General features: G+C 41.4%; 1 protein-coding gene across 2 annotated transcripts in view; it reads right to left on the bottom strand.

Annotated features, from left to right (window-relative positions):
* The window catches only part of PCDH19 (protocadherin 19), a 137,994-nt gene extending 112,768 nt beyond the window's left edge, over positions 1-25,226 (bottom strand). For both annotated transcript variants that reach the window (XM_038587837.1, XM_038587836.1), the window contains exons 1-2: positions 23,005-25,226; positions 18,998-19,325 (exon numbers count right to left, since the gene is read on the bottom strand). In XM_038587837.1, the coding sequence (XP_038443765.1) occupies positions 18,998-19,325; positions 23,005-25,151 (2,475 nt within the window). In that variant the 5' untranslated portion in view covers positions 25,152-25,226. The remainder of the gene's footprint in view (positions 1-18,997; positions 19,326-23,004) is intronic.
* Positions 25,227-26,100: the final 874 nt, after the last annotated feature.

Here is a 26,100-nt window from a genome sequence, read left to right on the forward strand (position 1 = left end):
CATTTCGGGGGTGGGGGGTGCTTGGGTGGCATTTGACTGTTGATCTCAGCTCAGGTCTTGATCTCAGGGTCGTGAGTTCAAGCTCTGCATTAGGCTCCATGCTGGGTGTGGAGCCTACTTTTAAAAAATAAATAAATAAATCCCAACATTTTTAAACCTTAACATGATCCCAAAGCTTATCTAAAAGAATACAGAAAAACTTTTTGTGAAAAGACAAAGGATAAAGAGAAACTAACCCTACCATCTATTAAAATCTATTATAAACCAGTAATGATTAAATCAGTGTGGTATTGGTAAAGAAGTAGACAAACAGATCAGTGGGAAAAAATAGTTTGGTCATGAAAAAAGAATGAAATCTTGCCATTTGCAACGATGTGGGTGGAGCTAGAGGGTATTCTGCTATTTGAAATGTCAGTCAGAGAAAGACAAATACCATGTGATATCACTCATATGTGGAATTTAAGAAACAAAACAGATCAGCACAGGGGAAGGGAAGGAAAAATAAAATAAGATAAAACAGAGAAGGCAAACCATTGAGACTCTTAACTCTAAGGAACAAACTGAGGGTTGCTGGAGGGGAGGTGGGTGGGGGTATGTGGTAACTGGATGATGGGCATTAAGGATGGCATTTGATGTAATGAACACTGGGTGTTATATGCAACTGATGAATCACTGAACTCTACATCTGAAATTAATGATGTTAACTAAATTGAATTTAAATAAAAAATGAAAATTAAAAAGAATAGCTTGGGAAAGAGTATATCCTAGTGTATATAAAAACTTCATGTATATAAAAACTTCATGATGTTTTTAAGAAGCACCAGAAGGGTGCCTGGGTGGCTCGGTCAGTTAAGCATCTGACTCTTGAGCTCAGCTCAAGGTCTTGATCCTCAGGGCCATGAGTTCAAGCCCCACATTGGGCTCCACGCTGGGCACGGAGCCTACTTTAAAAAAAGTAAGGAGCACCTGGGTGGCTCAGTTGTTTGAGCAACTGACTCTTCATTTTGGCCCAGGTCAGGCTCCAGGCTCAGCATGGTGTCTCTCTATGCCCCTCCCCCAACTCATGTGCACATGCATGTGCTGTCTCTCTAAATAAATAAAGATCTTTAAAAAAAGGCACTAGAAAGCAGTGAGGAAAGAAGAGAAATAAACAATAAATGATACTAAATCAGCCAACTAACCATCTAGAAAAATATTTTTTACATTGTCACTTCTAATAATATGCCAAAATAAATTCCTAAGGAATTAAAAACACAATAAAAAATTCATAGGGAGAAAGCATTCACGGATTATAAAGTACTAAACTCACAAAAGCAATTTTTTCAGTACTTTGAATAATAAAGATATTTTTACAACCCTAAAAAAAGATTCATAAGGATACTGGAAAAATGTGAAATACATAAATATGTATATATACATATAAATAATTTTTAAATTTTTGTATATGATTCCTTCCACAACACTCTGTAAAAAATAAGCATAAACTGAATTAAAAGTCATACAACACACTGAAAAAATTCTTTTCAACAAAAGGAGATTTTTTTTTCAAAACAGGTTTAAACTAAAGTTAGATAACCCATTTTCATCTATGGAACTAATAATTCTCCCTCCCACTCTTGTTCCCTATCCTCTCATTGGCCACTTTCCCAACAGGTATACATTCCAATTATTTTGTGTATTCTTTCATACAATTTCATGCATATATAAACCAATAAAATATGTATTCTCTCTTCTCCCCTTTTTCATCTGAATGATACTATGCCTACATATTTCTCTGAATCTTCTCCTTGTTTAGTTACCAATATATTTAGAGATTATTCCATATCAAGATATGAAACATTCATTTTTTAAATATTATATTCATTTTTAAAAATGACATACACGTTGTTTTCACTTTTGTCATATCAAATAATACATCAGTGAATAACCTTGTATTTACATCATTCTGTACATGGTCAAACATATCTATAGGATGAATACCCTAAAAATGGAATTGCTGTGTCAAATCGCATATGCATCCACAGTTTTGAAGGACATTATTCAATTTCCCTCCATGGGGCCGGTACCAATTTATATACCCACAAACAATATATGAGACTGCTCGTTTCCCTATGGCTTCACCAGACTATACTTAAAATTATAATAATGCTTTGTGAATACAGCGAAATGGGCTGTTATACACTGTTGGTAGAACTGCACATCGGTACTTTTTTAAGGAAAATATATATCAGAAGTCTTAAAACATGTAAACCTTCAGATAAAACAATTAAACTTCTAGAGAATTTTTTCTAACGTAACAATCAGAGATCACAATGAGATTTATGTATAAGGATATCACAGGATATTATAATAGGACAAAATTTAAAGAACTTAAAAGGTGAACATTAGATATTGAGTAAAATAAATTTTATCCATAGAACAAAATACAATTCAATCACCAAAAAACAGATGGCTTAGGGAGATTTTCTAATGATACAAAAAAACTCTTATGATGCAAAATAAAGATGGGAAAAGAAACAATTATCCCAAATAAAGTGATCCTTAAAACAGCAAAAATATGAATGCTTTTTCATTAATTCAATAACTTTTATTGGCATTTTTGTTGTGTCAGGCACATAAAAAAAGTTAATGATGGTTGTCCTTGAGTGGGAGAATTATGGATGACTTTCCAACTTCTTGAAATATTTCTGCCCTTTTCCATTTTTTCACAGTGGAAACAAACTGATTTTATAATAAGTAATCAATGAAAACAATAATAAAAGATAATAGGACCCAGCCTACTTTTCCTCCGTAGAGCAACAGGTTTCTTAATAATTCTAAAGTAAAAGTCAGATAGTATACTGCATTCAAACAATCAGGACATTTACAGACATGTCTTCAAAGATGATCATCACTTGTTGCAAGGGGCTTTTGGGTATCTGTATCTCCCTAGGTGGCTCAGTCTCCCTCATAATGGCACTAGTAAACAAGAACATCTCAGCCACAACATCAATTCTGTTCTTGGATCCTAAGCAACAGCAGTCATGGAAAGTGGAGGTAGGGAGAACACCAAGGTCTTTAGGCCGATTCAGGGCCCATAAACAAGTTCAGAATCAGACCTTTGCATACATCCTACACAGCACGATGTGTTTAATAGGGCCTTCCTCGGAGCCTTGACTGTCAACTGCCAATAGGATCAGAATTCAATAAACAAAATTCCTTGTTTTTAATCTTCTTATCACCTTCTGCAGTTTTATCCTCATTTAAGTGGTGATACGAATTTGCATAGCATTACAATTTATTTTCTTCAGCCTAAACACTCTGTCACACTAACTTCTTTCAAATTCTGGCTTAAAATCAATTAAATATTTTATTTTCCTGAAAATTCTTTTTCTATTCCAAACAATGTCCTCTTTAAGCTACATACAAAGGGACAATGTGAATCTTAAGTTGCTTCATAACCAAGTTGTAAGCATTCTCAGTATATCTTTAAATGAGGAATTTTACATTAAAGAACTAAGAAAATAGAGAATTTGGGAAGAAGGTAGTGGTGTTTTCCTTAATTTCCCTTAATTGTGAGTCCCTTCTTCTTGTGCTCCCACACACAAAAGCAGCAGGTATTTATTTTTATCAAATACTCCACATTATAACATGAAAAACATATCCTTTGAACTGAAACTCAATTTAGTTAAATGATTACACATATAAGAAATACAATCCAACCAAAGGCCATGATCTCCATTTATTTATCCAAGGGATGGACTACAGAATCAGGCCACAGATGTTTTCCTATAGCAGACAAACACTTCTACAATCAAGATGACATTGTACAGATGACATTCTCTTCGATTAGCTATGGAGTGGGGGTGAAGCATCTGTTTGTTTTTTAATACATATCTTCTTTGCAATATCTAAATAGTTCTGGTATCTACACAGGGCCACTGAATAAACAATTTTGTATTTAAGTGCAATATTTACTATATGAGAAGTTTATACAGCCATCAATTAAAGAGGTGTTCCAAAGGATGCTGGTTTTTTTATTTATGCTGTACAAAGTTAAGCTACTAAATGGGGGCTCCAACAAATAAATGTGCCTTTCTTAAAAAGGTTGACTTCAATAAAATATTAAAAAGCAAAAAAAAAAAGGAACAAATGAAAGAAAGAAAGAAAGAAAGAAAGAAAGAAAGAAAGAAAGAAAGAAAGAAAAGAAAGACTGAATTCATTTCATTTTATTGGAAAAAATTGTGCATTTAGCCAAGGCTTGATTTGAAATTTTGAGCATCTCAGTAACAATCAATTCATTAACTCTCTCCTTCCTTTGTTCCAAATTCTTGGGGACTATTGTATGCCTCAGATTCGAGAAGCCCAAATATGAAATCAAATACTGAAGAATATTTAAAAGGTCCTCCCTCAAACTGGTTATTTGGTCCTGAAAAGGACACTGAAAATTATATTTTGCCAAAAGTGACCCTTAGACCAAAGCTTATTTCATTTTCATAGTATTAAAAGTCTGTACAGTTAATTGTTACTATTTTAAAATCTCTCATTCTAAAACTAAAATTTGTGAACCAGATGTCTAACACTGGTGAGATATATCTACTTTTACAAGAGTATACATATGGGCAAGAAAAGTGAAGAAGGAAAAACTATTTTTCATAATTTTATTTCTCATATTTAAAAGGTAAACTGTAAAGAAAAGGGATATTTTTAAATGTGAACCTATATCTGACAGAGACCTCCATTGAAAAGGAAAATAAACACATACATGATATGTCCTGCCTCAGAATAATTTATAATTTTATGCCACCTCTTTGGTCCTTAATATATACTGTATAGTAGTTACCTCTTTTAAGTAATTGCTTTTCTTTTTTTTAAAGATTTTATTTATTTATTCATGAGAGACACCGAGAAATAAAGGCAGAGGGAGAAGCAGGCTCCCTGTTGGGAGCCCGATGGGGCACTCGATGCAGGACTCGATCCCAGGACTCCATCCCGGGACTCCAGGATCATGCCCTGGGCCAAAGGCAGATGCTCAGCAGCTGAGCCACTCAGGTGCCCAGTAATTGCTTTTCTGATCTCAAAAATAATGCATGTTCAATATAGAAAATTTGGGAAATTAGAAAAGTATATTTCAAAAGTAAAAATTGCCTGATTTCCTGAAACTTGTAGTAACTATTAATGCTTTGCTAATTTTCCTTCCAGTATTTTTTTTCAGTATTTTTTCTATGCATATATATTTTTAAACAATTAGAATCAATCTATACATGTTGTTTCATTTTTTTATTTTTTTCAATTAATGTATGTAACAGAGTGTTTTCTTGCATCATTAAATATTCCTCAAAATATTATTTTAATATCTTCACAGTACTCTAGCAATGTACATATCATAATATATACTCATTCATATACTGATGATATTGAGAATATTTTCAATATTTTATTCTATAAATTGTAAAAAATTTAACAGCCCTTAACATGAATTTCTAGGCAAATTTAAAATCATTTCCTTACGGTAACTTCCAGAAGAAGCAGCTAGATATTTTAGGGCTTTCAATGTGTATTGATAAATTGCCCCCAGGAAAGATTATATCAATTTAAATTCTATCAATTATTTTCCATGTAGCAGTATATGATAACCATACCCTTGCCAATGCTGAATATAATTTTTTTAATTTTTCCTAATTCTATAAGTAAAAATAAGACACCTCGCACATCAAATTGTTATCTGTGGTTCCCCTGAGGTAATGGATGAATAAGGAAAGAGCTGTGGAGACTTTAGCTCCTATTTTATATGCTCCTATATTTGTTAGACTTTTTCATAAGTACGTATAGTGTTTGTAGTTAAAAATTAATGATGGCATTCCATTGCTATTATTAAGTTATTAAGCTTGAAATATTTTTGTATCTACTGGCCATTTGTACAGCCTCTTTATGAATTATCTATTTATGCCTTTTGCATAAGTTTTATATGGTGGTATTTGTCTTATTTATTGATTTGAAAGAGCTCTTTATATATAAAGGCATTGCTTAAATGTCTCCTTATCCAAGATGTATGTCTTCCCTGATCTTTCTAGAGAACCCTCATTCCTTACACAACAAGTTACCTTTACCTTTCCTTATTTTTCTCCATATCATCACCTAACATATTATATATTTATCTGTTTATTGTTTGTCTGTATGCATAAAATTATAAACTCATTGAAGACAGGAACTTTGTTTTATTCACCCTTATATCTCCAGCACCGGGAATACTGACTAGCATATAGTAAGCACTATATAAATGTTTATAGAATTAATAAATACAGATTCTTTGCTATACAAATTTAAAACATTTCCCCAGCTTATAGTTTATTTTTAATTTAGCTTATTTTCTTTTAGACATATAGACCTTTCGAAATTTCAATAGAGCTGCTGGTCTATTTCTTTGTGTTCATTTCCATTGCTTTTATCCTCTGAAGTCCTTTTCAATTGATTTTAATTATTTGCATTTTCATCTTAAAATTTTAACTCTTTAATCTATGTAGAGTTTACTTTGTTATATAGTAGGGAATAAAAACATTTTTTCCAATAATATAATCACATAGCACCATTTAGTAAATCATCCTTACTTTCCCCATTGTTTTTTTTTTAATGTATTTAACCTCTCCTCTTGTCTCCTCAGTAATACATAAACTATGAGGGTAAGTACCTTATACTTTCTCTATCCCTCAGAGCTGAGTACAGAGCTGGTCAGTAAAGGATGATCTACAAATATTTGGTAGATGGGTGAATGAGTGAATGTTTTCAAGCCAAAATATTTTTTTTGAACAGAAAGTCCATTCACTAAAGTCTGGAGGCAAATCATCACGGAGGGGCAGGATTCACCTAGAGTAAGATCAGGGCATAACAACCACTGTAGAAACTTTTAAGTAACAAAACTTAATAACACCTAACACCATACAAACGGAATATTAGGATTGGCCCTGCCTTCAAGGAGCCCCTGAAAAATATTCTTTAGGGGGCTTAAAAGTAAAAGAGAGCTTCCCAAGGGCTCCCCAACTGACCTTCCCTTCCCCTGAAATAGTAGTTCACTTTTTGCAAGAAATAGATTGCCTTGTTACAGACAGTGGCCCAAATTCTGGAACACCAGTCTCCAACATGCAGTGAGTTTAATGGTTTAATAATCCTAGAATCAAATCTACTCTAAAAGAAAATCTACCTCATTTTTGGCTCTCAAGCAAAACCCCCAAGTGCTCCATATATATTGATGCTGTAGGGCTCAGTGAGCCTCCTATGGCCTGAAATTAAAAATAACAACAAAACTACATGTTTTACTGAATTTTGGCTCTTTGCTGATTATCTATAACAAACAACAAAATGAGCAAAGCCACAGTGAACTAACTGCCCCTCATGCCAACAAATGTCACAAAGAGAATGATAATCAGTGAAAAATATTGTTAAGCATGAATAGTAGCTAAAATATTTATCTCTTGTGAGTTATTAAAATGAGAAAACTTTCAAAGTGGAAGCTTCAAGCAATTGCATTAGAAGTTGCATAATTTGGTTAGACTGACCTCAGAATGGAATAAAAAGCTGCTTATTTCCATAATGTTGGCCTTCCACCATATGAAAGGTTAGATAATTTATCATGATATAAAAAATAGTTCTCAAGAATACCTATCTTAAAAAGGAGACCTTGGTGACTTCCAGATCTGTGAAATTTTAGGTAGCATGATAATCAACATAATTTATATTTAAGTGAATTTGTGTTCTTATTACCAGGCAAGAGGAGTGTCTCTGCTACACATCCCTAGAACAAGTACAGACCAACTGAAGCAAGGTTAGTATGCTCACTGCTACCTTTATGCCAGAACTTACATTGGACAGGAAAACCTATTTGAATGGAGAAGCTACTTATTTGACACACAACCCACATTAGACACAGAATATGCTGCCCTCATTTAAAAGCTAAAGGCTTATACCTATTGTGTCACCTGTCATAGCTAGGTCCTTTACCCTCAATATCACCTACAGAGCAGCTGTTGTGATCACATGGACTCAAATCTTAATGCAGTCAGCTATATGAAGCCCTTCAAACCAATGCTATAAAATTCATGGAATTACAGTCAGAGCTGCAAAAGAATTTGGAGATATCCTGATCGAATCTCCTCACATAATTGTTCCAGGGTTGATGCAGTTTGGCATCTGTCCAGATTTTTCAGAATTCTCCATGTCCTGTAGTGGTTTCCTTAGTAATAATGGATTTCCATGAACTAAAGCTCTTCTTTTACAGATTTTTAACTCCGTTTCATTGGTTTTGCTAGTGACCTCCTCATCTATCCCAGAATTACAGTTATAGATTGTTACCTTTGGGAATACAGTGACTTGGGGTGACTCACACATTAGAGATAACTGTCCTGATGGAGTGTGCTAGGCTCAGAGGGTGAGGAGAGCAAGGTAATGCAAATGTCACACATTCTTTGATGCCCATACCTCCAAATATCGCACCGTGAATAGCCACAAACCTTTGCAGTTGCTGAGTTTTTTCTACCTTCCATGATCTCTTCTTGAGGACACCAGGTGATCAGATGGGCAAAGACTGAGTCCCCTGAGGCCATTCCAACAGTGCCCAGTGCCGTGGTATTATGGCTTACTAGTTTTATAAAGTTTTGCTCTATCAGGTCACTCTACAAAGTATAGTTTGTGTAAAGACAGTTTCACTTTCTTTACATTTCAAACATTTTCTTATTCTATTTCTTACTGCAACAAGGCATATGCCTTTTTCCACCTCTAAAAAATTACCCAGTAGAGGCAAAATTATAAGAATGACCTAGAGGTGTAAGGATATACACCCCATTAGCAAGCTCACAGGCCACATAAAAAATTGGTGTTTCTTATGCAGCAGTTGAGATGTGTTTCTAAAGAGCCATAGCTATCACAAATTGTCTTATAATTTAAAAAATCAAACAAAGTTCCATAAAAAGCCTTTATTTAATGCTAATGCCATATATTCTTTCCCCTATGCTCTTAGGAACAAATGTTATCATTAGCATGCTCCACTGCTCAAGAGTCTATACTTGAGAAAATGGAAATGCACCAGTTAAAGAAATGACCAATATGGCAAGATCATAGTCAATGCCAGTCTTCTGAATGCAGTGTACCTGTGTCCTTACCATGGGCCTCTGCACCTGGCAGCACAGAGGAGGAAATCAGTCTTCCAGCAAGCCATTCACCATTACCTATAGCCAGATGTCTCTGCTCAGACCTATATTTTCAATGTCCTGCATGCCTCGAACATGTCAAGTTTCAAATATGTATGCTAGATTACAGATATCTTTAGTTGAAAAAAAAATTGTTCAAAGATCAAGCCAATCCTTCTGAATGCAGACTGATCCCTGCTCATACATTTTGCTTAGAAAAGATGTGGCTGGGGCACCTGGGTGGCTCAGTGGTTGAGCGTCTGCCTTTGGCTCAGGTCGTGATCCCAGGGTCCCGGGATCAAGTCCACATCAGGTTCCCTGAGGGGAGCCTGCTTCTCCCTCTGCCTATGTCTCTGCCTCTCTCTGTGTCTCTAGTGAATAAATAAATAAAATCTATAAATAAATAAATAAAATATTTAAAAGAAGAAAAGGTATGGTTTTATGGCTAAGTACCTATACACATAGGCAGCCCAAATAAGGTTTCCTCAAGCCAAGTGAATGAAAAGGTTAGAGGAGGGTTTGAAATGGCATTATGTCCAAAAGGCACAAAAAGAGAAACAGAGCCTTAGAAAATAATTTCCACGGAATTGAAATTCCCTATGAAGCTTTCCTAAGCTGGATTGTACACATAGCAATGATTATTTGGCTGCTCCCTAAGTAGAGCTCTCAATTAAAAATAGTCCCCAGGAGATCTATTCCTGGGCTATATCAAATTGGGGTGCCCTGCCTTCACATGTGGGGGAAAAACACCCTGCTGTTACTGAGCTACTGAGGTTTTCCTCAGGAAGGCAATCAGCAGACTGTCATAGGGTGGGGAGGGGGACTCTGAGGGCCTAAACTCATAGACATGTATATAATCAGGCCAGCCCAGCCCACAAAGGCTCAATTACCACAGAGGCAGAATAAGTGGGTGAGAGTAGATCATTCTCTCTCTCTCTCTCTCTCTCTCACACACACACACACACACACACACACACGCACATGCACACACACTCACACACACTCCCCTAAAAGGAGAGTCTGGTCTTTGGATTGAATTTATCTTCCCGCCAGTTTACACAGAGAATTCATTTTGTTGAGAAGACTAAACTACACAATCTGAGAAGAGGTGCCCTTCATGCTCTGGAAATCAGATTTAGAAACAAAAATAATCCAGAAAGCAGAGACCACCAAGGCCAGAGCTGGTAGCAGTGAGGGAGAGCAGCTTGCCACAGAACAGCAGCCAGATGGGGCCCAGTGGGAGAAGCTGAAAACTGGCCACCCTGGCACTCAGAGATTTAATGGAGCATCCAAAGACTATGCACATCAAGGCAGTGCTTAAGCATCTGACATGAAGAAGTCCTGGTGCTAATCCATGAACACTGAGCTCAAGGAGAATGAAGACTTCACATCAAGCTTCTTGCCTGCTTCAATCACAAATGGTCTACACAAAACTCAAGATAGCTAACCCTAACACCTGTCTGTCAATCTAACTCTCTCATTTTTTTTTCTTTCCGAAAAGTAGAATATTACTTCCCCAAAAGCTGAAATTTAAAAGCACTATAAGAGAGCCTTTTCATTTTCCAAAGTAATTCCCAGGCTCTACTCAACCCGAGAAACACTTATTGACTTGGGAGAGCTTTCAGAACCTGGAGCAACAAAGCGAGAGCCGTATCTTTCAGGAGTGAGCTCAGGAGACTAAAACAAGAAGCACCAAGAACATTCCTGAGGGGCTTCAGTTCTTCCAGCCACAGACTTACAAAGAATGGAGGGAGATGAATAGAACAGGAAGGGGGTAGCTGTGACCTTTAATTTTTTTTAAAATCTGAAACAAGGGATGCCTGGGTGGCTCAGCAGTTGAGCGTCTGCCTTCAGCTCAGGGTGTGATCCCAGAGTCCCGGGATTGAGTCTCACATCTGGCTTCCTGCATGGAGCCTGCTTCTCTCTCTGCCTGTGTCTCTGCCTCTCTCTCTGTATGTCTCTTATGAATAAATAAATAAAATCTTTAAAAAAATAAAATCTGGAACAAATATGAAACATAATATTTGGTAAATCTAGGTGATATATACCTGTCTTCTCTGGACTCTATGTATTTTAAATATCATGTACTTACATATTTTAATTAAGTTGAAATTCAACCAGGAAAGCCAAACCGTGAGAATTTAAGAGACGAAGGAATTGGCCCATTTTTCAAAGGTTTTGTAAATCTCGCCAATGTGAGGAATCTCACTTTCAGCAAACAAGATATGCAAAAAATCCAGACTTGACAAAGGAAACCAGGCAGGAGTTGTTTATTCACATTACATGGGGCTCTTTCTTTTATGAAAGAATCCACCACCGGGTTTTATTAATATGGAATGCAATCACTGTGATTAACACAGGGTCTAATTTACAAAATGCTTACCTGCTGCACAGCTTTTCAGGAACACAACTACCCTTCAAAGGTATATCCACAGGCTCTCTTGTGACATCCAGTCAGGTTTTCTATTCTGTGACAGACAGCACTTCGAAGTTGTACCAGAGGAACAACGGTCAAGCAGAATGGAGTCCAGTTTGGCCCCAAATGCTGTGTACGGGGTTGAGCCATGTGTCCTCTCTGCAAATCCATTTTCATGATTATAGAGTAGAAACCCTGGATCCTTCTCACTTCTCTTCCAGGGATGCTGTGGAGCCATGTGGTCCTAGCCAATATTTCTAAGCAAAATGCTGAATGATATAGCAAATGAGATTTCAGGCATGGGAGCCCAAGTTCCTCAAGCTGGCAGAGAGAGCGGTTCTCCAGGCAGCTGTGGTCCTTTCCACACCATTCCCTGGGGTGACACAGGGAGGCGCTCGCAGCATGGGCACACCAACTGGAAGCAGAGCGACCCTCACCATACAGCCCACACAAAAACCACTAGTCACTCCACAACAGCCAAAAAGGAAATGTAACTTGAAGAGCATTTCCCTCTACAAACAACTGATCCTCTGGGACTTTCACTTCAAGCATCTCAATTGTTAGAAGTAAATGAGGCTCACATTAAAGGCCAGCCAGTCACACATCAAGAAATTAAGCCTCCTCTCAGGAGGAGAAAATGGCCGCTCCAGAGCCAGCCTCCTGCCTCTCACACGCAGCCTCTTGTACAAATGGCTTCATTTACCCACATCTGAGACACTCGATCCAGCCAAGCTTGGTCTCCCCAAAGCCCTGAAAACTGAGATACACAAGCAGAGGGATTAATATCTCAAACTCCAAGCAGCCGCCTCAGATCCACTGCAGCGCCACAATTCAAAGACTCCAGCTTTGTCAGGAGGTGACTACATCCTTTTGGGGCCCTCTAATTCCTAACAAGCAATCCCCCACGCCCCTACCTTCAGCCTCTGGGCACAGCATACCAAAACCACAGCAAAGACTGGGGCCAGAATAAGCAAGGAGAGGCAGCAACTCCCACCTTATAAGTCTGATTGACAACCAGGTAGGGCCACCAGGACCCAAAACAAGGGGTCCTCTGATAAGAGGAATTCCAAAGCCTCAGAGCCCTCTATGGAAAATGTCCTGCCTCCTGTCCCCCAAGGAGAGAAATCTCAGGATCATTAGCAAGCACTCTGTCTGAGCTCAACTTTAGTGAAGGTGTATGGGGAGAGAAGTGATCTCTAAGGTAACCAGCTAATTGCCAATAAGGAATGATAATAATAAATTAGCAAATACTAATGTAAACTAACTCAGTTCTGCGGCAGTTGCATGGAGACGACAGAGGAACGGTTTATTCTGGAACACATCTTGCAAGCAGATCACCACTGGGAAACACAGCCTCTGGTAGAGGTGAATGGCCCAATAAGATACAATGTAGGCAATGGGTGGCCCTAGAATGTCTCCTAGTAGTAGTGGAGCCTTTGATTTTTAAAGAAAACTGGAGTGACTACACTTGAAAAGATGTGGGCTGCACTGTTTTCCATTGCTTCCTTCTGCAGCCTGAGGGTTATTTTGACCCTTAGGGATAAGACTTAGATGGTTCCAAGATGCTGCTGAAACAAGAAAAGTAAAATTAAAAAAAAAAAACAACCCTCACTGTTTGTTGGTTTAATTGGAGGCAGTGTCATTTCCTCGCTCTCTAAACCAGCCTCATCAAACCTATTAATTTCCCAGTGATTTCTGACTCTGAATGTCAGATTTCTGAATCTGACATCTAATAGGTTTGTGGCTGCTTTTCTAGTTCCTTAACCCAGTTTCACTCAAATCCTTGCATATCCCTAACTTTAAAACTGTTTTAGGGACCAAAGTATGCTGAGCTATTTCTTTCTGTTTATTTTTCTTCAAAGCCTAACTGATGTTTTAGTTTCATTATCTACACTGAGATAACACACATTGAGACTTCCTATTAGATAATTTGAAGTGTTCAATTTGGTCTGCCACATACCTCCTTAGTCTGCAAACTCTTCCACGGCTACTTATGAAATTGCTCAGTGTCAATAGCAGAACACACATACACCCTCAGAATGTCTCATATTGAAGATGCTACCATTTGCTAGTAAAAGATAGAGCAACAGAGAGAACTCAAGATAGAGTTTGAAACCAAAATCTAAATCCCCATACAAATGTGAACTGGTGCAGCCACTCTGGAAAACTGTGTGGAGGTTCCTCAAAGAGTTAAAAATAGATCTGCCCTACGACCCAGAAATTGCACTGCTGGGGATTTACCCCAAAGATACAGATGCAATGAAATGCCGGGACACCTGCACCCCGATGTTTCTAGCAGCAATGTCCACAATAGCCAAACTGTGGAAAGAGCCTCGGTGAACATTGAAAGAGGAATGGATAAAGAAGATGTGGTTTATGTATACAATGGAATATTCCTCAGCCATTAGAAACGACAAATACCCATCATTTGCTTCGACATGGATGGAACTGGAGGGTATTATGCTGAGTGAAATAAGTCAATCGGAGGACAAACATTATATGGTCTCATTCACTTGGGGAATATAAAAAATAGTGAAAGGGAATAAAGGGGAAAGGAGAAAAAATGAGTGGGAAATATCAGAAAGGGAGACAGAACATGAAAGACTCCTAACTCTGGGAGATGAACTAGGGGTGGTGGAAGGGGAGGTGAGCGGGGAGTTGGGGTGACTGGGTGACGGGCACTGAGGGGGGCACTTGACAGGATGAGCACTGGGTGTTATTCTATATGTTGGCAAATTGAACACCAATAAAAAATGAATTTATAAATCCCCATACACATATGGCTAGAATTCAGCATGGTTCTGCCCACTATGACACTCTCAGAGTGTCAGCTCAGAAGCATTCAACATTAGAGAACTAAAATTTTAAAATGCCTCACCAAAGAGACTGTCTGGGCCATTTGACCCCTCCTAACAGCAGGAAGAGGTTTCACCCAAGTCTCCATTAGCAGTAGAAGAAATGAATTGCATTTTCTTCTTCCAGCTATGATCTCAGCTTGGGTGACAAAAAGGGTAATGTAGGGATGCTGATGAACAAAGGAGTAACACTTTCCAGCAACCAGGGGTGCCCAGTAGGCATGTCTCCATTTCATAACATTGGAAGAAAAAGTATTTGCCATAATAAGGAGACTCTAAAAACGGTGGAATATTTTCAGAAAAATCATAGCAAACTGGCAAACCTATTATTGTTCCCTCTTATCCATTCTTTCTTTTTCAATCTCTTTTCCCCTCTTCTCACTCTCCTCCCACCACACATACACTCACTTATGCATATACTAAATCCATGGACTAAGTATACCAGTTGCCAAGAAATGCAAATCTCACCCTTTGATTTAAAATATTTAAGGGATACCTGACATCACTAATTCTACAAAATTCTTCTGTAAACAGCAAAGAGATCCTCCACTTTCCCACTTCAAATCTGTATACAAAACCACAAAATCCACATAGCTGATTTCCTGGCCAACATCAGAAGACCGGTGAATAATGATACTTTATTCAAGGCAAGACAGTCTCTGTGATACTAAAAGGCTGAGTTCCTAGCCTAGTGCTCCATTCCCTTTACCTTATCCACTTAACTGCATTTAACATTACATTCCCTCTGGTTTCTAGAGCCAACAATGTTCAGATGTGGCTAAATTTGCACACTGATGCAAAAGTTACCCACAAGGCAGCACCGAATCTGAATGGTAAGTCTACATATAAATGATAGCAGGGTTGCCAAGGAAGAAAGAGAAGGGGAGTACTAAGAAGTCTACAAAGTAACATATAGTTAGAGACTTTCTTATATTGCTTGCAGGGAAATCACTGGATGATCTTAGCTCCCCAACCAGACTGAACTCTCCGTGGGCAGATGCTGCATCTCATATTTATTTGGGATCCCCATGGTACCTGCCACACAGCTGAGCACACTGGATCCTCTAATAATGCTTACTGATATCTAATGCCATGGTGACAAAGTGTGATGGAGTGCTACAGGGAAGAAAATCTGACTCCTTTACAATGTCATTGTAAGCCTTGTAACTGACTGCAGCAAACAAAAAGGGTGGGTTTGTCACAAGGTAGCCCAGCAGAAAAACCTAATGTGTAAGTATTTTGGTCCCAATCTGGAGAGCAATAATGTAACATATGCTCAGAAAAGAAATGTTATCCTGAATTGAATTGACCTGTTTACTTGTCTGTCTCCTTGTAAACTCCCTAGGGTCAAGGATCAAGTGTTTTATTTTTGGATACTGGGCACGCAGTACAGTGTCTAGTACATTCTAAGTGTGCGACAAAGGCTATTGGATTTAATTCATGAACAAATAAAAGAATGGTATAATGAAATGATATAAAGAAAAATGTAAGCAGCATAAGATTGAATACAGAAATGACCAAAGAATCTCATATTTACCACATCATAGCTCTTACCACTCTAACTTCTTAATTAATGGCGGTTTCTTGGATAGATTAATTAATTAACAGGAAAATATAAAGAGAAGGTAGAAAATATATCAGGATATCACTATCCTATGAATGGAGAACATCTTATTGAACGCAAAGTAGCATAAATCATTCCATACTGAAAACCACTTGTTTGCTTGTCTCCCCTGTTAAAATGTGCATTCCTTGAGACTAGAGAACATCTTTTTTTTTTTTAATTTATTTTTTATTGGTGTTCAATTTACTAACATACAGAATAACACCCAGTGCCCGTCACCCATTCACTCCCACCCCCCGCCCTCCTCCCCTTCTACCACCCCTAGTTCGTTTCCCAGAGTTAGCAGTCTTTACGGAGAACATCTTTTTCATTTCTAGAACACCAGAGCCTAGAGCAGAAAAAAGTAGACCTTCAACAAATTTTAAATGTTGAATGTATAGATGTATGAATCAACCATTCTTGCTCTTCTGTAGATTTCACTGTACCTAAGTATTCTATCTAGTCCACATTCAAGCACTTCTGGTATGGAAAGAAAAGGAGAAGTGTCATTCTCCCCATGCATAACTTTGTGACAGATTCAGGTTAAATGGCCTGATTTATGCTCAGTTGTGAGAGGGTCTCTCCTCTTTCTGAGTGGGTTTGTCCATTGAACTCTACAGGACTGCACACTGGAAATACACACTTAACCTCACTATGTCTAGTACACACTGCCTTGGCCTTTGACTAGCCCTAGACACTATATCTCCATGATTTTGTTACATAAGGAGAGCATGTGGCTTTGTAAGTTGGGGATAGGATCAGAATTCAGACTTTCAATGGCTTTTCTAAATGATTCAAGCAATATTTCATTTCATTCTGCCTATAGGAAAATCAAAAAGAACACCAAGATCTTAGGTAAACCATGCAGACAGTCATATGTCTCCCGTCTCCTCCAAATATCTCATAAGCACCAGGGTTCACATTTCTCTAGTGCCTTGAATTGATTACATAAATAATCACCAAGCACTCAGATGATTATTCTGGTCTATCTCCACAAGCAATAGAGGACAGCACCTGAACCAATAACCTTGCTATCTTTCACCTCCATTGTTTAATGTCCAAAATGAATATACCAACCACACCACTTCGTAGGTGTTATCTATATAAAACCAACTTAAAATCCTCTTAAGTTACAGTGTCTACAGGGACACACTCTGATGTGCAGGCCATTATAAAGGATTCTCCAATTATTGTCTAATGAAGAGATCTACGATTCAGAGAACACATACGTGTCATACCTTTTACATTACACAAAGTCATATTATTCCTTGGACCAACCTTGCACAACAATAGGGGTACCAACTTTGTAGATAAGGAAAGAGAGACTCGGAGGGATTCCATACCAAAAGGTTTTCCCAGATTCAAAATCATGGTCTACCTGATTCCACTACATAGAATTATCTCTTCCTCTCCATTGCAGAACTCTTAGTAGTCCATAAGTAGTCCTCCAAAAAGTCTATGATCTAGTTCCTAGTAGTATATATTGATATCCATGATTATAACTGTGTCTATGTAGCATGATATTGGATTTTCAATAAATCCTTATTTATAGAGCTATAGACTGAAAATATTGGTGCTTTTGTTGCTAGCAGAATATCATCAGTTTCTCGTTAGAAGCACTGCTGTTTGGTCCAATTATTTCTGATGAGAATTATTTTCCAGGAAACTAAGAAAAGCGATTGGTTCGGGTAGTCCTAAAACCCTTTGCCCTGTGAAATTGATACAAATACTATGAGACCATTTTATATGCATCATAGCCTAGGTATGTCAGGCTGAATTATTTCTGAGACAGGAAGGTGTCACCAAAGCAACACTTGCCAGAGAGTTACAGAGCCCTGAGATCTAGTCTGTCTGTCATCTCTCTCTCTCTTTGCCTCTCCCTTTGCTTCTCCCTCCCTACTCCCCTCCTCTCTCTCTGTCTCTCTATGCCTTAATTTGTGAGTCTGAACAACTCCTTTACCATCTCTGGACCTCTGTTTCATCATCTACTGAAGGGCAATCTATCAAGATAAGTATTGCAAATATCAAAAGAGACAAGGGTTGTGCAGGTGCTTCAAAAAATGTGGAAGTGCCTTTCAAATATACAGTATTCCTTTCATTAGTGGCCTGGAAGAGGGCATCTGCCTTCTAGTGCATCAAATTTCCAACCAAAGAGGGGCTGAAGCAATTCATGGAAAAACGAAATCAACTTAAGAACTGTTACTTTATAGCCTTCCACTCACCCACCCATCCACCATCATTTGTGTTATCACCCTACTACCCTGAAGTATTTTAAGAGCCAGCAAACATCGGACCACACAATGTTAAAAAAAATGCTTCATTTTAAACAAAGCTAACTCAAATCATAGTTAATTTCTGAAATGTTCATTAATAAGTGACACTTTCCACCTCCTCGTTTGTCAGATGTCACCATAAGAACTACCAAGAAATGGCCAAGTGGCTTTTTAATTTTTTCATTTGCCTCCCTTTAACCAACCCATCCATATTCTTGGCAAAGCATATACATGGCCAGAGAAAAAGCAAAAAGGGGCTTCCTGGAGCGGAATCACTCTCACACTGGGAAACTGGTCCCTGAGCATTCTAGGGTTCACCCATCTTTAACACTACATGTTGATCTCTCTGCCACTTATACTGGAGTATAGGTACCAATGGCTGGCGAACGCATCACATTTGCAACAGGTGGAGCAAATTCACATTATGCCAGAAGACTATACAGAGATTTCAAAGGCACAGACCCCTTGAGCTCCCACTCCCAACATCCACTCCTGCAAAGGCCCAATATGTTGGGTTACCCTCTGCCCCCAAGAGACTCCAGTAGCAAACCCAGACTACAGAAATGGGCTTAGGCAGAGAAGTTCTCCCTATCCCTGCCAGAGAATTCTCCAGCAAAGAGACCAAAGTGGTCCAGGGAGTAGCAGAAGAAGGGGTCTGGGAGGACCTCATGGAGTCCCACACTGGCACTCACCTCAGGCAGAGGCACACCGTTGATAATCAAGTCTGGCTGCTGGGGGCCCTGGCTGTTGAAAGAGTGATGGTAGATGTGGTTGGCGCTAGTATTGCGGGTATTCTGGTTCTCCACATTCAGGAAAGTGCTCTCAGAGCGGCGGCAGCCCAGGGGCAGTGTCTGCTGGTGGTAGTCAAAATAGTTGAGGGAGGAGGTCAGGGAGGAACAACTGACAACGTTCATCTTGTCTGTCTCCTCCACATCCCGGGGTACCAGACGGATGTCATTCTTACTGATTTTTTTCTTCTTGCTTGATTTCTTTTGATGCCCATAGGAGTACTCAGCGATTCTATGTGACAAAAAAGGCAACATGTATTGCTAAGGCCCTCCCAAACCATGCATTGATTAATAAATCTTAAGCACCCTAGAGGGTTGCACCCCACCTCTGCTCCAGCTTCTTTCTTATTCTGGTGCATTACATCATTGGATTTCTCCCTGCGCTGTTTACATGTGAAAACAAGCTAAGGGCCATACAGTTTTCACATTAAACATACAAACCTCCTATTCCTCCATCCCCCAAAAATGTCTCTATACTTTGGATGTGGAATTTCTCATCGTGAGTGTCTATTTCGAAAGGGTGGGGAGGACATGGAAAGTTGAGCCTATGGGAGAGAGAGCATGAGAATGCTCAAATGTGGAGCTCCCCTGGAACCCAAAAGAACCCTTGAGTGAAATCCAAAGCAAGTATTAATTTACCAGAAGAGGAAATGATGGAAGGAAATAAACAAAACAAAACAAAAACCTCCTCTCCAGTTCCTCCAGGTATTTGCCATGTGGCGAATGAACACTTTCAGTCAGATTCCCCTTTGATTAACCTGATCAGTTTTGGACTAGGGCAGGAGATCAGACGCCATCATCTGAGGGATCCTCAGCTTCTCTCCTCCACTCCCTCCTTCCCTTTGCCGTAGCCCTGCTCCCTTCTATTCTCCACCCTGCCCCCTCCTCTCCTGGAGATATCTGATAGCCAGACCCATTCGAATGAGGGGAAATGCTTTTTACCTCTTTCCCCTTAGGCTAACTTTCTCCTCTGCCTTTTGTCTTGCTTCTTGCTAATGGGAGAAACCCAGATGCAATGCAGACACTTGCTGTTCTGTCCTTTTATAAAACAGCAGAGGAGACAAGTGATGGTTAAACAATTACTGCAAAGGAATTTAAAGGTTAGTGCATTCAGCATCCTTCCTCCATTCAGGTGTACCTACAAGCAGCTGTGCTGCAACTGGAACATAAAGAGCTCAATTTAATTAACACTGACACAGACCCAGCAATGTGCACCAAAGACATCAAGCCTTAAGAGACGTGTCAAAAGAAATACATTAAAATGTAGACAGAGTCTCAAAGTCATTTATTACTTTGCACATAATGATTCACCTTATTGTTTGAAAATTCAATTTCTGGGCAATAATCAGCAAAACAATCGGGTTAATAAATTATATGGGTTGATCTTTACAAGGGAAAGACTGTGACTGTGTTCTCGCTCAACAAAGCTAATTGTCTGAATACAAAAACGGAGCCCAATTCAGCAGCAATTGCAGATCACCTCGCAAGTCTCATAAATGAATGCATTTGAGGAAGAGGTTCCGGAGAGGCTGAGAAAAGGAAACCTCTTGCCTAATACAGGGAAAGACAGGCTCTTGAATTTTACGTTTCTAAAACATCTGAGCATACAGGGAGATTGCCTATTTCTAGAGGCAAATTCTTACTCTGTCCCTGGGATGTTCCTAGAGCTGAGCAGTTATGTTCCCCTCGTCCTTTCACTCTATGTTCCAGCAGACTTGCAGTGATGGCAAGCTGATGCTACTGGAGTTTGGGAGCAGAAAAAATCCCAAAGACCTCAGGACTAGGGTTTATTTGCTTTTCTAATCTATTTACAGAAGCAATGGGAAGTTTTAATGATTTTGTTTACCCATGATGGTTAAGTTTGGCAACGCCCCGTCCAATTACTTAGCTGAGGCATTCACTGAGCAGCCCTTTCTGTATTGACCAATTATTTAATTAAACTGTACTCCATTAATCCCAAACCATCATAGGGAACAGAGCTCTTTACAGAATACACATGTAAGTGAAGTTGGAGAGTACTGAGATTTTCTTTTTCTTTCTCTCTCTCTCTCTTTCCTTCTCTAATTTCAAATGCTTTCTTCCCTGTTTAATGATCTCCCTGACAAGCTCTCTGAAAGAGCTCTCACTTCTAGTCATACATCACCAAGAAGTGGCAAAGCCTTCACTATCTTTATTTCAGGATGATTTGTTTTTCATCAAGAAAAGGGTCTTATACAGTTACTTTACAGTAATAAAATGGCTTAAAAAGAGTCTACTCTATCATTATTATCTCCATATAAATAAAATTTTACAGACCCTGCATCTTTTCTCCTGTAAAAATTGCCACTGGCAGTCACAGGTTTCAAAGGTAAGAGAAATATTAATTTCCATTTCTCCCATCTGAAATGACTCAGATCTGAAGGAAAGAAAAGTCACGGCCATTTCACTAGTAACAGGATTAAAGCATTTATGAGGCATTGCAGCTGCTCTTTTATGGCACCTGATTGATATTCATGTGTGGTTAGCATTTGTCTACTAACTTGTGTAATGCAGAGAATAGTAAAAGGGAAACAATAATTGCATGGCTGTTACATATTCAGGGGGCTCTAATTCACAGCAGTGTGCATTTCAGATGGTGTCAAATACAAATTGGACCTACAGGAACATATTTTGACTGATTAACGTGCAAGCACAGATGGCACAAAAGACACATTGGATGTGTAGGTGTGTTGGAAGCACATGCACACCTTGGTTGGAAACAGCACCATCATTCGATTTCAGCAAACTAAAGAAACAACTTCTTTTTTTTACCATTTCGATGAGATATTGCTGGAAAAAATTACATGTATTATCCTAAATTGGACTCCAGAAATACTTAGGTTAATTTGTTCTATCCAACTGTAAGGAAGGGCTTCAACAAGACCTTCTAATGTGTTTATCAGGAAATCTTGTTTTTAAAATACTACTTGTCATTCTAATTTCTGCATTTCTATTCTCATTCTCTCTCTCTCTCTCTCTCTCTCTCTCTCTCTCTCTCTCTCTCACACACACACACACACACACACACACACACACCCTGCATACACTTCAAGAAAAAGTGTAACACAATAACGCATAGTGACATCCACTGGTAGGGACCAGATCTTAATGCCACAGCATAAACCCACAATACAGAAAAGCACCATCAGCTCCAGAAGATTGCTATTTTTACTGCAACATCTGGAAGCAAAGTCCTATCCCTCATTGAGATGTTTGGTCTCTACCCCCACCAACCAACCAGATATTTGAAAAGATATGCGACTGGTAGAATTTCACCTTACATAGCCAGATGTCTGGGGAATGGATACAAAACAAGCCAAGAACACACTTTGTAAAAACACTAGTCACCTGCTTCACCACACATTCCTGTTTTCTCTTCCCTCAACTCTCTGTTTCCTACCTTAGAGACCCAATTACAGGTCTCTTCAGCTTATCCCTACAACAGGACCAGGCAACCAGCAGCACTCCCTCTCCTTTCAGTATCTGTCCTCAAAACACTGTGCCCCTCAAATCAAGTTGTGGGACTTGGTGGTTTTGCTGAAAATAGTCTCTCTCTCTCTCTCTCTCTCTCTCTCCTTCTCTCCCTCTCTCATTTTTTTTCCTGACATAACTTCATGGAGACAGCTGCGCAAATTTTAAAATGATCATTGCTTTACTGCTCATCATCATTATGTGACAGAATCCACCACTGGAACAGTAAATGATTGTCTTCCAGCACATTGTCAGATCAAAAGAATTGATCAACTTGGACTGCCACAAACTTTCCCCCTCCAAGAAGCACAGTATGTACAGAGCATGCACTTAAGTAGTAAACAAAAGCACTGGGATTTTCACACAGACACAGATACACCTTTTTCATCTAAGACAAAGGAAAGAAAAAAAGTTGGCTCTACCTGCAGTTGTAGGTCCGGATCTCTTTGTTATCTCGCTTGCACTTGATTGCCACGAAGATCATAGTGACAAAGAGGATGCCGGCAATGGAGCCCAGCGCGATAATGAAAATCAGGGATAAGTTCACCGAGCCCATGGACTCTTGGGCATCGAGAGCAGGGGACAGGTAGATTAGGACTAGTGCAGAAGCGGAGAGAGACGTCTTGCCATGGTCATGGGCCACCACAATAAGCTCGTAAGAAGCCTTTGAACTCTCGTCAAAGGTGCGAGTGGTTCTGACTTCCCCATTGACCGGATCTATTTCAAAGAAGCCGCGGTCGCCCTCGGTCATGTCGTAGGTGACCCGGCCATTCTCACCCTCATCATAGTCGTCTGCTTTGACAACGGTCACGAGGTAGCCTATGCCGGAGTTGCGGGGAATGTAGACCTCGGCTGTGCCATTGATCAAGGGTGGGGCCGTGATGACCGGGGTATTATCGTTGACATCGAGGATGATGACCCGAACTGTGGCGTTGCTCTGCAGCGAAGGCAGGCCTCCATCCTTGGCCAGAACCTTAAATTCGAACGCCTTGGTCTGTTCGTGGTTGAAGGATCGAAGCGCATATATGTCGCCGGAATTGGGGTTGATGGAGACATAGGTGAAGACAGGCATGTCCCGCACCTGGGACGGCACAATCTGGTAGGAGACACTGCCATTGAGACCCAGGTCGGGGTCTCGCGCTGACACCGAAAGCAGGTAGGCGCCAGGCGTGTTGTTCTCCTGCACAATAACCTGGTAGTAAGGTTTGGAAAAATGCGGGTGATTGTCATTCTCATCGGTTATGCGAACCGTAAAGGATTTGGCGCTCTGCAGCATGGGCACACCGCCGTCGCGTGCCTGGATTGTGAGGTTATACTGGTCATGCTGCTCGCGGTCCAGCCGACCGTCCACCAGGATAGTGGAGAAGCTCTCATACTCCTGCAGCCGAAAGGGCACGTTACCCAGCAAACGGCACTGCACGCGCGCATTGAGGCCGGAGTCTCGATCAGACACCCGCACCAGCGCAATCACATAGCCCGGGGGGGCGCTCTCGCTTACCTCCACCATCTCACTGTTAACTGACAGCAGGTTGATGACTGGTGGGTTGTCATTGGTGTCCAGAACGCTGACGGTCACCTTGCAGTGTGCCGGGATGGAGTTGGGCCCCAGGTCCTTGGCCTGCACGTCCAGTTCGTACACGTGGCCCTCTTCGTAGTCTAAGGCACCGGTGACTGTGACCAGGCCACTGTGTGGGTCGATCTGGAAGAGCTCGCGCGTGCGGTCATTGACATAGCCATAGAAGGAGTAGACCACCTGGCCATTGGTGCCCTCGTCTGGGTCACTGGCATTGAGGCGGATGACTGGTGTGTTGGGAGGTGAGTTCTCTGGCACGCTCACTGCATAGGTGGACTCGCCAAACACCGGGTTGTTGTCATTAGAATCTGTCACCTTGATGCTGAGGCCAACAGTGCCCAGGTGCGGTGGGTCGCCGCCGTCGAGTGCAGTGATGTGAAAGCTGTAGTGCGACTGTGTCTCGCGATCCAGACTCTTCTCCACCACAAGTTCTGCAAAGCGTGAGCCATCGCCACGCGTCTTGATTTCCAGGCCAAACAGCTCATTAGGCGTGAGTTCGTATGTCTGCACGCCGAAGCTGCCCGAGTCCGGGTCATAGGCGCTGTCCAGCGGGATGCGCGTGCCAGGACTAGCCGCCTCTGAGATCTCCAGCTCAATCTGTGCTGCTGGGAAGCTGGGCGCATTGTCGTTCAGGTCCTTGATCTCCACCTTAATCACGCATATCTCCATTGAGCTGGACATGACCTCAAGCGAGATGATGCACTTGGGGCTCTGGCGGCACAGCAGGTCGCGGTCAATCTTCTGCTTGGTGACAAGCAGGCCTGAACTGGGGTTAATGTCCACCAGGTGCGGAGCTGAGTTGGACACCACACGGAAGGCAGAGGCCTGCCGTGGATCCAGAGCGAAGCCTGCCTCGCGCGCGTCCTTGGCCACATTGGCGATCACCGTCCCGGCGCGCTGCTCCTCTTCTACTGAGTACTTGAGGTTAATGAGGGCGGCTGCCTGCGTCCACAGTACAGCCAACAGCAGCAGCACCGGCAGCAGGAGCGACTCCATGGCTGCGCGGGGCTCTGCCTGGCCTCGCCTCTCCACTCCCCTCCGAGGCCGACGCCGCCGGCGCTCCAGCTTCCCGCCGACTCGGGCCGCCTGTTGCGCGCGCCCCGGGGCCCCGGAGGCCGCGGGAGGAGTCCCGCCCAGGGCGGCCCGGCGGCGCGGGGGAGACACCCGCGCCGGCTCCAACGCTGAAGTTGCAGCAGACTCGGAGGGGACTGTCGGGGGCCCTGGGGGCTCCGGGGGACCAAGGAAGCGCCGCGCGGCCCCGAGCCCCCTCCCTCCAGCCCGGCTCCTCAGTTTTCCCCCTTCAAAGTTAGCCAGGCTCGACTGGCCGCAGCGGCTCAGGGCTGCGGGTCCGACGCCGTCTGAGCTGCCTGGTAGACGGGAGGATGAGTCTGGATCGCACTTGGGGCGAAGACTTGAAGGACCGTGGGGGTGCAGCCTCTCAGGCACTGCCTGGCCCGCCGCGGCGCACCCGCACAGGCGCTGGCGAACGCGCTCTCTGTTCACCTGGCATGCGCAAAGACCTCCCTCCAGCTCTCCCGGCTCGCTGCAGAGGGAGACCCCGCCTGGAACGCGCCCTCCGAGGTCGGAGGGGGGGGCACGCTGACCTTTTCAAGGTCTGTTAGGGAGAAAGGATTATCAAAGGTGGGACTTTGAGTTGCTGTCAAGCGCCGCAGGCGCCTGGGTATCCAGCTGAGCCGGAGGGCGGTCCTGGGGCCCGCAAAAGAAGGGGGAAGGGAGAGGGGGAGGCTGCAGAGACAAGAGAGCGCTCCCTCGCGCTGAGGTTGGCTTCAGATGGCTGCGGGGTGGGGGGGGGCGCCTGTCCAAGATTGGAGGTGGGCTCGGAGTCCCCTCCACAGAGCAGTTAGACTGCAGGCATCTGCGTCTCGGAAATCAAAGTTACCAACGCAGCCCGAGCCTCCACGTCAAGTTTGTGAAAACGAGGCGA

Source organism: Canis lupus, chromosome X (genome assembly GCF_011100685.1).
Source record: "Canis lupus familiaris isolate Mischka breed German Shepherd chromosome X, alternate assembly UU_Cfam_GSD_1.0, whole genome shotgun sequence".
Taxonomy (NCBI): domain Eukaryota; kingdom Metazoa; phylum Chordata; class Mammalia; order Carnivora; family Canidae; genus Canis; species Canis lupus.